The sequence below is a fragment of the Syngnathus scovelli genome, chromosome 15, assembly GCF_024217435.2.
Source record: "Syngnathus scovelli strain Florida chromosome 15, RoL_Ssco_1.2, whole genome shotgun sequence".
Lineage (NCBI taxonomy): Eukaryota > Metazoa > Chordata > Actinopteri > Syngnathiformes > Syngnathidae > Syngnathus > Syngnathus scovelli.
Window position 1 is genome coordinate 7,494,988 of NC_090861.1, and position 15,503 is coordinate 7,510,490.

At 42.4% G+C, this 15,503-nt stretch overlaps 1 protein-coding gene across 3 annotated transcripts; it reads right to left on the reverse strand.

The window, feature by feature from the left end:
• Positions 1–666: 666 nt before the first annotated feature.
• On the reverse strand, positions 667–14,823 carry lrch2 (leucine-rich repeats and calponin homology (CH) domain containing 2). Of its 3 annotated transcripts, none has more exons than XM_049742041.2 (21): positions 14,420–14,823; positions 10,386–10,530; positions 10,104–10,230; positions 9,914–10,019; positions 9,545–9,681; positions 9,330–9,460; positions 9,157–9,244; positions 8,952–9,048; positions 8,725–8,798; positions 8,583–8,650; positions 6,889–6,993; positions 6,642–6,710; positions 6,165–6,224; positions 5,963–6,011; positions 5,739–5,879; positions 5,517–5,567; positions 5,276–5,339; positions 4,678–4,790; positions 4,280–4,417; positions 4,120–4,197; positions 667–3,717 (listed from the first exon to the last, which is right to left on the reverse strand). In XM_049742041.2, the coding sequence occupies exons 1-21, from the start codon at positions 14,700–14,702 to the stop codon at positions 3,598–3,600; spliced, it is 2,244 nt and encodes a 747-aa protein (XP_049597998.1). In that variant the 5' UTR covers positions 14,703–14,823; the 3' UTR covers positions 667–3,597. The 3 variants fall into 3 exon arrangements, with proteins under 3 accessions (XP_049597998.1, XP_049597997.1, XP_049597999.1); XM_049742040.2 differs by having other exon boundaries at positions 8,725–8,822; XM_049742042.2 differs by lacking the exon at positions 6,642–6,710 and having other exon boundaries at positions 8,725–8,822; positions 14,420–14,822.
• Between the last annotated feature and the right edge of the window lie 680 nt (positions 14,824–15,503).

Consider the following 15,503-nt stretch of genomic DNA (forward strand, 5'->3'; position numbering starts at 1 on the left):
ATTGAGTCATCGATGGAGACGTGGTGGAAAGGTTGCAAGTCTGGTGTCCGAAAAAATTTATTTCAACCCCAGACCAGCTCAGTGGCCTAGTAGTAGAGTGTCTACCCTGAGACTAGAAGGTTGTGGGTTCAAACCACAGCTGGGTCATACCAAAGACTATAAAAATGGGACCCATTGCCTCCCTGCTTAGCACTCAGCATTAAGGGTTGGAATTGGGGGGTTAGATCACCAAATGATTCCCGAGCGCGGCACCGCTGCTGCTCACTGCTCCCCTCTACCCCAGGGGATGGATCAAAATCATATGGGGATGGGTTAAATGCAGAGGACAAATTTCACCACACCCAGATGTGTGTGTGACGATGATCATTGGGGACTTTTGACTATAGAGTTTAAATGTGGACCACATGTTCAATTAGCACATCTACGAAGACATTTTAGGGCATGTTCTTTGGTTCTGTGCAAAAAGAAGAGGCAAGAGTTGTATGCGGGAAGCTCGTGGCTGCTTCATGGCCCGAGCATCCGACAGTTCCTGGTCGAGAAGAACACCGTTGTGCTGTAGCAAAAATGCTGTTGAATGTAAAACTGTTTATTACATTATTGCTACAATGTTCTACATTTCCACACCGAATTCAGTAGTCACTAGAATGTCAAAAAATAACACGAGAGTGAATTGCAAAGAATTTATTCATAATTACCATATTTGGAATTTTTTTTCGTAAGAAACCTGGAAGACCACTATATTGATAATGTGTACAATGGTCATTCATTATCTTCACAAAGGCTTGACCTATTTAAAAATACAGACAAAAAGGGATTTGGTGTATAATTTTAGATGGCAGTGTCTGACGTCATGGTGACTCACGGTTGTATCCTCGATTTTGAATGTGTCAAAATATAGATTAGTACATAGTACATAGTACATAGAAAAGTGAATCACATTGAGTTATAAGTCTAGTGAATCATTATTTTGGTGTCATAAACCACAGGTGTCAAACCCAAGGCCCGGGGGCCAGATACGGCCCGCCAGATCATTTTATGTGTCTCGCGAAGACAAATTGGGCATCAAATTCGTGTGTCATTACTAGAATTGCAAATTGTCTTCACTTTTAATAATATATATATTTTTTTAATATTTGACCAGTTTTTACTCGTCTGATTTGAAAACGAGTTATTTGTCAGTTTGTTTTGTAGCGTTTACTGTATATAATATGAGGAGCTCATACATTTATTTGGGTCATAATAGCCCTCTGAAAGAAGCTATGACTACAATGCGGCCTGTGAAAAAAATTAGTTTGACACCCCTGTCATAAACCAAAGACCATATTGAAAAAATTTCTGCCTTGAAATTGTACAAAGGCCTTTCAATGAGGTATTAAATAGCTGTTTTAATTTTTTTAGGGAAGGGGTGTTTGTATATTTGACAAATATTATTCTACATGTCATTGTTTCCATCTTAATTCATTATGTTCCAAAAGTCAAAAGAGAGAAATTTCCGTAGGGTTCATTTTTGGTCATTTGAGTGATTGATAAGTGACATCTCATTCAATCCTGACATCGTTAGAAAATTCAAAGGTGCTCACATGGTTATGACGCTTTCAGACACATATGAGGCATGAGTCAGCGCATAAAATGCAAAGAAAAGATTGTTAGTAATAGTCATGTCAAACATTATCACTTCCAATGTCACTTCCCCTTTGTCACGCTGATTTTTTTGATACCTGTGTCAAGTCAACCTTCTTTGACGCGAACATATAGATGTAACTCTGACACTAAATTTGGCCGTCTTCCATGAAAATTAGTCAGCATGTCGTGTGTATAAAACAGGAAGCAGAAAATGAAAATAAATGTATGTACATAAAGAGAGAGAAGAAAGAACAAACATAAAATTACTGTTCATTGAAAAAAAAATACACATGTAGTTTCAAAGGAGAAAACATAATTAAAAAAATGCCATGTTTTGGTTTTCTGTCAATCTTTGCAAACTCGTCACTTGAACTTGACCCCAATAATATATTATAACAATATATTCAGCACATTCCCATGTCATTCCCATATAATGGAGTCAAGAAAAAAACTTTTCGGAATTCTGCAACTCCATTAAAAAATAGCAGAGTACAAGAAGAACTCTCGGAGTTACTTGGAAGGAAGAGATAAAAATCACAATTTGGGCATTTTACAAAACAATTACTCAAGAGTGAAACAAAGAAATAGGAAGTAGGGTAGGAAGAATCATCAATCATTTCACGTCAGTTTTCTTTTTTTATCCTTGTGGCCTTTATTCAATTGAAGTTATTTGAAAGAACCCGTGAGTTAAGTCAGTAGCAGGACAGGAAGGCTCAAAATATATCTTTTTTTTTTTTTAATAAAAAGAAACCATCATAAAATAAATAAATAATAGCTCAAATCAAAACACACTAGTAAACACGAGCTTGAGGATACGGCTACCGATTCAGGATGGAGTCGTGATCAGTGCTTCGGCCAAAAGGTACAAACACGCAAATCAAAATCATGTTACAAAACACATAAATAAGAAATGCATAAGTCATTCTGATTTCCCTGACATGATTGAGCATATGAGACAGTGTGAGCACATTGTGCTTTGTGGAAGTTGTCCTGACATATTTGGATCCTTTCATGGAAAAAGCATCCAAAGCAATGATAAAAAGCTTCTCTGTGTCTTGCGTGGGAAAAGTATAAAAAGGGTAGAAAAATCCATGACTTCAAATAAAAAAAAAAAAAAAACAGCTGAGAAAATGCTTTGAAACCACAGTGGGCTACATGTCATCACAGTGGTCATAAACACTAACAGCAGAGGATTTGTACACTAGTTTACAGAAGATTTGCGATACGGCATGACATGAACAACAAATGTGGTCGTCATGCATTTGGAAAGGCAGAGTTTTGTAACAGTAGAATGCTCTAACTGGCAGAGAAGTTAGCTGTATAGAGTAGAAAGGGCGCAAATGGCACTGAATTGAAATACATGTTCATGAATGAGTGAGGGTCAAAGAATGAGTTACATGTCACAACCGGCACTTGAAGAAGGCTCAATAACTAATGAGCATTGAAAGAGGGATTAGCAGGACTGCTTTTAGAGCCACTACCTTGTGCAAACAGTCACTGGCGGAGCTAGGATTTTTTTTTTTTTTCTTTTAGGGGGCTTAGGAAATCAACCTAAAAAAGAACCCTGACAAATTCTTCCAAAAACTTATTCATTATAAGGTACCTAGGGGGGATGGGTTAAAATGTGGAATAAAATTCCCGGATAATTGGGAAAATCCCCAGAAGTCTATTATCTGTCCAGACACTGGGGATCCTCAAGCATTTTTCAGGGGGGGGGGGGGGGGGGGGATCAGTGCCCTTGCAGCCCCCCTTCTAGCTCCGCCAGTGCAAACAGCCCCAGTGGTAGAAGTAGGAAGAGAGCCAAAGTCGTGATGGACTGGAAGTGTCTGAGATTTGCACAGACAGGAGGATGTTCACTGATTCAGTCAGGCACAAGCCAAGAGCCACTGGGTCCTCGTCCTCTGAGTGAGGTGGCAAGAGGGGATTTGTGGTCCCTGGTGTGGTGGGTGCGAGTCGGGGCCGAACGGGTTTGCGTCAAGCAGCTGATAGCTGCGTGGGCTTCATGGCGGGTAGATCCAACAGCGCCTGCACGGTCGCGCTCACCTTCACCAGGCCACGCTCTTCCAGGATGTGATGGGGCAGACACAGTTTATCCTGCATTAGCAGGATAAAAATGCAATTGGAAGTTAAACAGACAGTACTGAAGCAGAAGTACACATACGTACTTTTGTTGGAAAAGAAGACTTTGATAAAAGTAGCAGAAATGCTCAACTCAATTGAATTTACAGTTGAATATCTGCATATAATTATAAAATAATATTCGAGTAAGCCTGGTTTGTAAAAAACAAAAAACAAAAAAAAAGGGCAGTTTTATTTTTAGATGGCGAAACTGGGTGTGTCACTACGGTTTAGCCTCAGGGATTTTCTATTCTTTCAGATTATATGACGTTACATAATTTCCAAATGTGTATCTTTGCCTCGGAATGCAAGATAATGTGGATGATAGACATATTACTGGAAACAATAAAATTCTATGTATAAATAGTAAATGTTTACCTGTGGAACTCCCATTTTCTTACAGGCATCCAGGAAGTTCTCCACATTTCGACGGCATTTAGCCATACTGAGCTTTGGCTGGGAAGACGCAAAGAGGATCAACACTGAAATGCAGACAGAGGCCTTGAAATAAAACGTGATATCAATCAAAGTGCGTTACCACTGCCGGCGAAGGTACGTGGATGCTGGCCACAGAGCGAGGACAAATGTGATTGGCTAAATGGCAAAGGACCACGCCATCCATCAGAGCAGCTCCGACATCGTCTGGAAGCAGCACCTTGAGTTTGGACTCAATGTTCTGTAGAAATGTCAGGCGATAAGAGCATTTTTTGGCAGAGAGGTATTCATTCAAGAGTGTTTTTTTATTGTGGTTGTAGTAATTGAAAGTGCTTTGGTTATGTAATGGAAAGAACATCAGCCAAGCAGTTTTTCAGTCCAAGCGTTTAAAAGTCAAATCCATTGAAAGAGGCTCAATCATTGCCCAATCGAGTTTAACAAAGGAGGCTGTCACATTTAAATGTAGAAGACTCATAGTAGTGAATGTAAAAATGAGAAAACCTGTCGTAGGATTCCTATTTGCTCAATTTCCTCTCTTAAATGTTCCATCTTTCTCCTCATCGTAAAGCTGGGCTCAGTGGAGCTGAACTCCTGATGACCTCCTCTGGTAAAGGCTGAAATGGAACATTTGGAAAAGATTTCCAAAAATAGGAGAAAAAAAAAAGTACAAATAGAAAGTACATTCAAATTAGTTCCAATTAACTTTATAGGTACATTGAGGCTTTTTTCCTGACACAAGGCTTATATTTACTGACTTATAACAGCTTGATAGTTTTGAATGAGGCTTTTTTAAATGTTATTAGTGAACACGTCGCTCCGAGGAATTTCTGCTGAGATTATCTGGGAGGAGATTTATTTGTTTTTGGTTTCCTGGAAACCTCCTCACTTCCACAGAACTGATGTTTTTCAGAAGAATAAGTGGTGCAGAGGACAAAATAGTAGGCTGTATGATACTGCAGTGCTATTTTCCAAGTAAATTAATCGTTACATCACCGTATGATGTACAGCACCGTATGTGTATGCATCACATTTCTATTTATTTAGGACTGTTTGTTTTATATTTTGATACATGTTTGGATCTAAGTGCGCACATTAGTACCTGATCTTGGCTTGAGTCCAAACACAGCTAGAGTGGTGCTGAAATCTGAGTTGCGTAAACTCTCCTGTCAACAAAATTAAATTTACAGGATTTCATCAATGCTGTTTAATGACACAGCATCACACACACATACGCACGCACGTACGCACACACGTATGCAAACACGTACGCAGCCACATACACACACACAGACACACACAGACACACACACACACACACACACACACACACATGCACACACCTCACAGTCGTTATCCCCGCCGCAGTTTTTCCGGGCACTCTGGCATTTGTACTGTCAAGATAGCAAGCAAAAAAAGATATGAGTCTGGTCTTTGCAAAAACTTATTTCCCAGAAAAACTGATGGTTATCTACAAATCTGCATCGGGTAGAATACATTTTTAATCTTGCACTTCACTTTTCTGAATTCAATGTAAGTTTGTGGAGGTTTTTTTTTTTGCACACCTTGAGATAATCTTTTCTCAGATATTTGTTTCTCTTGCGATCTTCATTTTGATTGAGGACAGGAGGGACCTCCGGCCATTTGGACTCTGAATCGGACTGATCCATCCTCAGGCTCCCGTCAAAGGAGCAGGATGACGGAGGCTATGAAAACAAGGAGATACTTGCTTGTCTCCTGCCAGTTGAAACACAACTACAAAAAATACATCTATGCAAGTAGGTGGTACCTGTGCACTTAGCGCCGATGCGCCGCTACTTCCCTCATCCAATGAAGCACTGTGAGAAATAAGAGAAATTATACTGACTATATTTAGGGGCAGATATGATTTTTACAACATGAAAAAAAAAATCAGTAAAGCAGTATCTTCGTCATTCCATCAGCACTACTGAGCGTGTGCAGAACAGGAAGCATGTGGTACAGAAAAGTACCTGCGAGGTTGAGGAGGAGGCCTGGCTTTGCTGCCGGAGCTCCCAGAGTGACTTAGAAATCTGCAGACATAACCAAGTAAACTGTCATGTACAACATAGACAATTTTAAATGCATGACTTAGCAGTTTTCCGGGCTAAATTTTAAACAATTGTATCAGCTCACCTGGTACAATGTTAACATATAATTCAAGATATACATAAAAAAAATATTTAAAAAAACAGCTTAGGCTTATATTGTGACTGGCAAGGGTATAATTATAATGGTGAATCAAATTGGTGTGTTCTGCACGCCATGCTAGCGGAGGAATAGCTTTAGATAGAAGAAAGCTAATAAGCAGCATGATGGAAGCTTCCTGTAGAGATGCGACCTCTTTTGTGCAAAATGTAAGATGATGCAGAGAGAGACGCGCCAATGTATCTAGTGCATGTAAGCATACCGACTTGGGAAATAGCAGTGAAAAAAGCCACTTTGTCTACCTGTGAGCTCGACCAGTTACTCTGCGTCGATGGATGAGACTTTCCGCTCTGCAAATTAAGGACCGTCGTCTAGAAGCAATATATCACACGGCCGCCACCACAGAAGGAAAACAAGGAGAATCAAGATGAAGGGCAAAGTGATATGAAGCGACATGAAGACGATAAGATTTTTAGCGCAAAGCAGAGGCAAGAGAGAACAGGCATGAAAACGTGCTTTAGCTGCGTTTGTGACCGTGGAGCCGCGCACCTGTTCTGCTGCTCCTGTTGCAAAAGCTGTACGGCAATTTTCCTCAGATCCAACACCTCCTTCAGTTCATCATCCTCCTCTTCCAGTAGCTGCTCTTTGTCGGAGCTGCAACACGGACAGGAGTTGAGGTTTATTAAAGCTTTACGTGTACAGACGTATTTCCGACTACAGTCATCATCAACCTAACCCCCCCTAGCATTATTTTCACATTGTTGTTTGTAAAACAAATTATATACAGCGATACAATCAAAATAAATAAGCACCACAAACTGGCCACAAGATTAAGTGCAAATTTAGTAGGATCTCTTCATAAAAACAAGCCTTAAAAATATAATCAGAAAATTGCTCATCTTATGCAGTGTGCAGTTTATTGCTTAATGTTTGGTTACCGTATTTGCCGGTGTACAGGTCGACTCGGTGTATAAGTCGACCCCCTAAAATTCGACGGAAATTTACGATTTTATGATATATCCTTTGTATAAGTCGAGCTCAATTGTTGCATTATATTAAACTTCAAAATTCAATATGCGAAATTTATTGACGAAATGTGTTCAAATTCCGGGAGGCCGTGCGCATGCGGCTGTTTATAAGCACCGCGGAGGAGATCGCGGCCGGCGAGCTCGCGCACGCCGCCCGGCACCAACGGGAGGCCGGAAATAGCTCCAAGCCGAGCGGATCGGCACTTTATAAGCACCGCGGAGGAGATCGCGGCCGGCGAGCTCGCGCACGCCGCCCGGCACCAACGGGAAGCCGGAAATAGCTCCAAGCCGAGCGGATCGGCACTTTATAAGCACCGCGGAGGAGATCGCGGCCGGCGAGCTCGCGCACGCCGCCCGGCACCAACGGGAAGCCGGAAATAGCTCCAAGCCGAGCGGATCGGCACTTTATAAGCACCGCGGAGGAGATCGCGGCCGGCGAGCTCGCGCACGCCGCCCGGCACCAACGGGAGGCCGGAAATAGCTCCAAGCCGAGCGGATCGGCACTTTATAAGCACCGCGGAGGAGATCGCGGCCGGCGAGCTCGCGCACGCCGCCCGGCACCAACGGGAGGCCGGAAATAGCTCCAAACCGAGCGGATCGGACCTTTATAAGCACCGCGGAGAAGATCGCGGCGCCTCATTGGACTTCCAGCGGGCCGCGCACTCGCGCACGCCGCCCGGCACCAACGGGAGGCCGGAAATAGCTCCAAGCCGAGCGGATCGGCACTTTATAAGCACCGCGGAGGAGATCGCGGCCGGCGAGCTCGCGCACGCCGCCCGGCACCAACGGGAGGCCGGAAATAGCTCCAAGCCGAGCGGATCGGCACTTTATAAGCATCGCGGAGAAGATCGCGGCGCCTCATTGGACTTCCAGTCAAATTTTCTAAGTGCAACGCACAATGAGATGCATGAGAAACGGCCTTGGTTACCATCACATTTGAAGCGATGAATACGAAGTTAAATTTTATGACTCGGTGTATAAGTCGAGGTCGATTTTTTTCGGTCGATTTTGGATCGAAAAAGGTCGACCAATACACCGGCAAATACGGTAGTTACCAAAAGCCAAACATGATGACTTACAATGTTGTCTTTTACAGCCTTATGTCATAACAGGAACTGAAGCTTGGTTGTGAAAACAAGGTTTGTTTGTTTTTTCCAGTAAATTTTCAAGAATGACATTTTTGTTTGTGTTTAAATTCCAGCAACATAATCTTACCCTGACTCCTCTTTCCAGCTCTCCTTGTCTTTGCTTTGGTGAGACAAGTTAAGAACCTTTTCCAATTCCTGAAATACACATGAAAAAATAAATATATATATTAGAGTAACTATATTGTGGATTGAAGCATATTTCTTCCTACCTTAATACACGACACATGACAGTTCTGCTGTCCATCACACTCTGACAGAGCAGGATCCTCATCCGGGTTGGGTTCTATAAAGTCATACAGATCCTGATCTGATAGAGGGAGGAAGCATCCGCGACGATCACATTAACGCTCGTATGTATATATTTCTAGGCACTTGATTCAAAAATCCCCACGTCTCTGCGTTCAAGAGGGGTAATCGGATACTTATTGTTGGTAACCTTTGCAAGAGTCCATTTTGGAAAGGATTGAGAGAGCATCGGCGCGGGCTGTCTCAGACACCTGAGAGTGGAGGCTGACGGTATCGTCATCGGAAGGCTGCGTGAGGCAAAGAGATGCAATTTGTGATTGGTTCCCCAAGTCAATTTGAGCTATTTATGGACAATAGCTTCTCTAACTAAAATGTTTATTTAATTAATGTCTGACCTCAGTTGTTGACAGCCTCTTGTCACCATTGTCACTCCCAATCCCAGAGTCAGGCCCGTGGTTCTTACTGGGATAAAAATCTTCTATGCTGAACACAAGTGAGGGAGTTATGAACTGTTGTGAGAGCTGCAACAACACAACAATTGTTTGATAAAACGGAATATTAGCAATACCTATCTGTGAGTTGCTGTTGAAGACAACGTTTCCCGAGGGAGGGGATATCCAGGGTATCTGGCTTTTTGTCCGACCTGCACGCTTGAATGTTCAGGTACTTGAAAATGTGCACTTTCCCCTTGAGGCAAATCTGAAATGTTTACGAGCGATGTGGTCATTTGTCCACTAGATGGCGCAGTCGTGCCGGATTGGGATTGCTTGCGCTGATGCTCACCTGTGCTGGAGGAGACTGCATAGGATTGTTATCGAGGATGATGTGCTGCAGTTGCCTGAGTTTCCTGTAGGCTGCTGGGATCTCGGTGATCTTATTGCAGGAGAAGTCAAGTCGAATGAGAGGCAGATCAGCCAACTCTGTCAGGAAAGTGTCAAAAAGAGCGATTGTTGTCGTGTCACTGGACATTTCATTAGGTACACACTCTCCAAAGTAACTTAATTATTAGAACGTTTGCTTACTTTTTTGGTTTTGTTTATAAACAGGCGACCACATTCCAAAAATATGCATGTTAGGTTAACAGGAGATTTTAAATGGATGAATACAGAAGTCTATTTCAATACAATGATTAGGTCAATGTTTCATTCTGACCTTCCGGAAGAATCTGCAGACAGTTCTTCCTAACGTTGAGTTCTCGTAAGGCATGGAGACGGCCGACCTGGGCCGGCAGCGCCTGGATCTCATTACAGCTCACATCCTGCAGGGGGAGAAAGAGTGAAAGCATCCATCGAGCATGACATGCACTTTGCCTTTTAAGCATGGAAAGAGAAAAGCCTCTCACAAGCTCCATTAGTTCTTTGGCTTTGCCGATCTCTTCGGGGATGGACACCAGCTTGTTGTTGCTCACGAGTAGAACTTTGAGCGGAAGGTTGAACAAGTGTTTGGGCAATACGGATATTAGATTTCGACTAGAGGGAGAAAAAAAAAGGAACAAATAGTTAGAATGATGTGCACTTTTAAATTCAATTCTAATGTTTCACAGTAAAATCAGAACAGGTATTACAATTAACACACATTTTTGTTGTGTAATTGGATATCGACAACCAAGGTGTGGCATGATCACCTGATGTCAAGATACGTCAGTATCTGCAAGTTGATGATGGCTTCTGGGATGCACTTGATACAGTTGTGGTAGAGGTTGAGGGACTCAAGCGGGGCAAAGAGACAAACTTCCGGAGGGACTTCAGAGAGACGATTTTTGGACAGATCTGCAAACAAAAACAAATTACACTATACGGCCAAAAAACATTGTGGAATGGAAGAAAATAATTTCTCTCTCCTTTGGGGCTTTTCTGGCTAAACGCTAAACAGTACAATTTATCAAAAGTCTACTTTTGTTCACATGGTCCATAATGTTTACTGAGAACAAAGAACAGAAGTTTATGTGGACATTGTCCGAGTTGTAGGCAAGATCAATTGACTAGACAGACAGATCGATACATCTTAGTGAGCATGTCGTCACTGAATACTGGTCTGAACTTACAACCCTTTTTGAATATATCAGTATTTCCGTTATTGATCCCATTGCAAGAGACCCTAATGCCTTTAATGTATGTAATTTATATGACTGGGCAAAAATGCTAAAGAAAAAAAAACTAAACAACCAGACTTGAGATTGTTTATAGTCGAAAGCTATTTTAATGTCCACGATATTTGCAGCAGCTTTCTCCAATGCGCTCTCCATCCCTCAACAAACACAAGCATTGTCTTTTGAAAGCAAAGGAGACACACATGGACGAGTGATATATGTGGAGACTACCTATTTTGGACACCTATTGATTGTGCAAATGAGTGTGCGAATGTGTGTCTTGCCGATGCCATCCCCTGCTGACATGTTCATTAGCAGCCAGCGTGAGAAAGTGCGCAGCCACAGATAAACATATTGTAGAAGTCAACATCGCTACGTCTTCATCTACTAATTCCAATTTCTTACAGCTTACCATTATGGGGATATTACCTGCTTCTTATAACCTGACTAGTTTGCTTTTACATAAAAAAATAGAATGTAATTAGCTGATTACATCACATAAAAGTCAGTCTTGAAATTTGAGTTTTAAGAAGTGATTTGAATAATCGTTTTAAATGTCTTAAGTTAGCTGCCGTTAGCTTAATCGGGTGTACATAATGTTGTGGTCGGTAAGGATTTAAAGCCTTTGCATTGTTAGTCAAAACCAGAAAGCAGAAGTGAGAAGACCACATTAGACACTCATCAGTCCGCAAGAATTGGCCCTAGGGGGTTAAAGGAAACACAAATTATCGTCTTGAGAAGACCAAAGCTGCGGTCAAAGGGTCTAAGCACCATCCATTAAGAGTAAATGCTTAAGGCTTGATGCTGTAATACAGCTGCATTTAGGAAAACATCCCGCCCCACCCCAAGAATTCTGGGGATTCTTAGCACCACCGTAGGTCAGTGGGGGTGGAGCGCAGGCGGCAGGCGTGACCACCCCACCTCCCATTTCCCTCCTCCAACCCAGACCATCTGTGGCCCACCTCCATGCCAAATCATCAATCCATTCAACTGTGCTGGAGGTGCAGATGATGTCTGGCTATACTTCCGCCAATGACACAGCAAAGGCTAAAATAGACATCCTGCTGAGTGCTGCTTGTCTCACTGCTGCTTTACTTCCTGTGTTAAATCCTTTTCACATCTAAGATGTCATAAAGGTGGTGTGGCGTATTTATTTTGTGCTTATCTCTTGTGTTAAATGATCAGAATGAATAGTTTGCCTATGACCTCATTGCGTGAATAATAAATGACTGCAGAGACAGAAAAAAATAAGAGAGCCAATTATGTTGCCTTGTGGCAAACATACAGTAGGCAGTGTCAAATAAATGAACAAAATGTCAAATTATAATATACTGGAAAATGTAGCTGGAGACTAAATCCAACACGCAATGACTGTAGTTGGACCGTGACATCATTACAGTGATGTGGCCTTGTTTTCGTGCTGACAACTATGTCGTGTCTCAACATGCACAGGCACATCACGGAAGAGCCAGAGGCCGGAAAGTCACTGCACAGGAATTACAATTGTCAAGCTACACTTGCGTGATTGCGACTGTGCCGAACGTACTTAGACTTCTCGGCAACCGCTAGTTTTCATGAGTCTATGTAATTTCTCTCTGTGAATCAGAACTCGGACTATTATGACCAGCCCACTTTTGGTTCCTGACCCACCAAATGAGAATCAATTCTAATTCAAGTTAGAAATGAACATTGAAGGAGTTCCAAGTCTTGAGCCACTATATGCATGCTGTGACTTGCATGCAAACAAAGCAGCGCTATGTGGGTCCTCTCGAGAGTGAGCAGATGACGACATATGAACCAGAACATCTGCCCAGGTGGCTAACCAGGCCCTCTCCAAGGTCAGGCCATCCGCCCGCGAACTCTTTCCCATGAGAATACAAACCGAGTGGAGACAAAGTGCCAGTGGCAAACTGCAAACAGACACCCTTGTGCGAGTAGACTCTTTGCTTTTTTTGCACAACACTGCTCAGTCATTAGTCAGATGACACGCACTCAGCCAGACCCCGAGTACAAACAACACAAAACCTTGCCTTTCATTCAGCTTCGAAAGATCTCCGGCAAAAGTAAAGGTTGCGGAAAGAAGTGACAAGCTGTTTTTTTAGTTTAGTTTCCTTAGTGTTGAGATCTTTCGGAAGTGAGATTTTTGCTCTGGCAGTTTTTGGAATGAAAAACCCAACAAGAACAACAAAGGTGCTTAACCATTAGGTTTAATGTGAAATTTACTACAATCCTTACCAAGGCCAAAATGTAAAAAAAAAAAAAAAAAAGTACAGTCACTCAGTGTTATTTTTGTATTTGCATGTGCATATGTTTATTACTTAGCAGGCTTACTTCCTGTTTAACGGGGGAGGAAGAATGAACGGGCATCCCAATTTACAGATGCCACAGTGACTCAAAGGTTGAAAATAAATAATTATACATATGCATGTCAATCCTCATCTACAGTAAATGGTTTGTTGCTAGGTTGCTCCAAAGCTTATGAAGTTTTTGGAGAGGACTTTACGTGTGAAACCACTCCACCAGAATGATGACGCGACCTATATGCTTGGTATCCTTTGTGAACCAGGAAGTTTATTGCTTGCAAACAAACATGTTCCCTTTTTTATGGCCTGCACTCTACTTTGTAATATTTTAGGTGTGTGTATGTAAATTACAGCATTGCAAGACTTTAGTGGGCGTCATGCTTATGTTCAGACACTTGGTTGCCTTTTCATGATCAGATGTAACGGGTTAGCGATTGTGGCAAAGCTATTTGGGGTATATCATTTTACCACATTTAATCCCATGGGGTAAGCACCCACCATCAATCACTGCTCTGACAAAGTGTAACAGCAGATGGTATATGAACATATCAGAGAAGACTATCATTAGGAGACATAAACCGTCTCAATGGCAAGTATAATGACTTAAGCTGCTGACAGAATGAATAATAACTGACTGATCAGGCTCCCGACGAGATAAGACTCCTTGGAATATAATTGAATAATTACAAATGTATGTGCCCTTCATGTGCATTCTCTAAAAGCCCAGTGGAATTATCTGTAAGATGAACCCAATAGAGAACCTAAATATCAACAAACCAAACATTTACTATAAAAAAGGAATAGGAGTTGGGAACCGAGACTGTAGTGGCTTCCTCCTTTCTGCAGGCACGCACGCATGCAGAAGGGTGAGGCTGGCTGCAAGTTCCATCTTTTGTCCGCATGCGAGCAAAGTGAATGCGCCACACAAAAGACATATATCACTGAATTTATTAGCAATTGTTCATTCATATTATTTTCCAATGTATTAAAATGCACAGTGGCTGATTTGGGTGCGCCTGCCAATGTCTCATTCATGGAGCTCAAGGGGAGGCGGGTTGGGGGGGGCAATGAGGGGCTGCTGGTTTCGCCCAAAACAACCGAGCAGTAACCGAGCCCCTTGTGCTTAAAATATATGAGCCACATCATTACAGTGGTCGCTTTGTGTAAGGGTAGACACATGCAGGCAGGCAATCGCAGCAAAACTCCTGCACTCGTTGTCCTTACAATGTAACATTCGTGCACATTTTTACACCAAATGCCACGCACCTGCTTGTGTTGTATCGGTGAGGTCGTAAGTCAGCCCCGGGTACTCCCTCAGCTTCCTCCCGCTTAGGTTGAGGATCCCGGAGCAGACAGCATCCTCCAGAGCTCGCTCCAGGCTCCGGGCCGTGAGGTGCTGCTGCTGCTGTTGCTGCTGCTGCTGCTGTTGGTGCTGTTGTTGCTGGTGGTACTGCTGTTGGTACTGGCTGCTCCCCGGGCTCCAGTGAGGTCCGCTTGTGTGGTGGTGGTGGTTCTGAAGCGCAGTGACAGCTCCTTGGTTGGACGCCATTTTCGTTTATAAAAAAAAAAAAAAAAAAAGGAAAAAAGAATTTGGAATTGAGTCTCAGACTGATAGCAGCAGCAGCAGCGCACAGCCGCAGATTCTACGCCCATGCGCGTGCAGAGGCGTGCATCAATGAGGGGAGGCGCAAGGGGGTGGGTCTCCACAGAGGCGGAGGTGCTGATGATGCTGGCGGTGCTTGATGTGGTGTGGTGGCCATTTTAGGCGTTAACCCCTCCTCTCCAGTTGATTAAGAAGCAGCAGAGGTGCGATTTGGTGGAATGTAACTTTCTTTATTTACCTGAAAATGATCTATGAGGACATATCTTTTCAGGTCTTGAGTATCTGTAACAGGGTTGCACCAAACACGGCAAAATGTATATGACAAACAAAATAGTTCATAAAAATGTATAATGATTGAAGGTTATGCTTGGCGAATGAAATTATATGACAGTTTTGCTTTGTAAGATGAGTAAAATAAATGCAATTAGCAAATGAATGATTGGAAATATGTTGCCCAGTCACTGCTGTGCTTGAGAGAGATTATCAGCAGTGCCCCTAGAAATGATCAAATTCCATTGAGTTATTAATTTACTACAAATAATGCATTTCTGTTGATCTGTTAGCAGAACAAGTACATGCTCCTCCACTAGATGGCAGAATATGCAAACCTACTAGGGCTCCATCATTATTTATTTGCTGTAAACTTGCTATATTTGTTTTTGTTTTGTATGATGACGTGAGATTTTGTCAATGTAAAAATAGCCCATTGGCTGCGTAAATTGTGAAACACTGACGTAGGTGATAAGC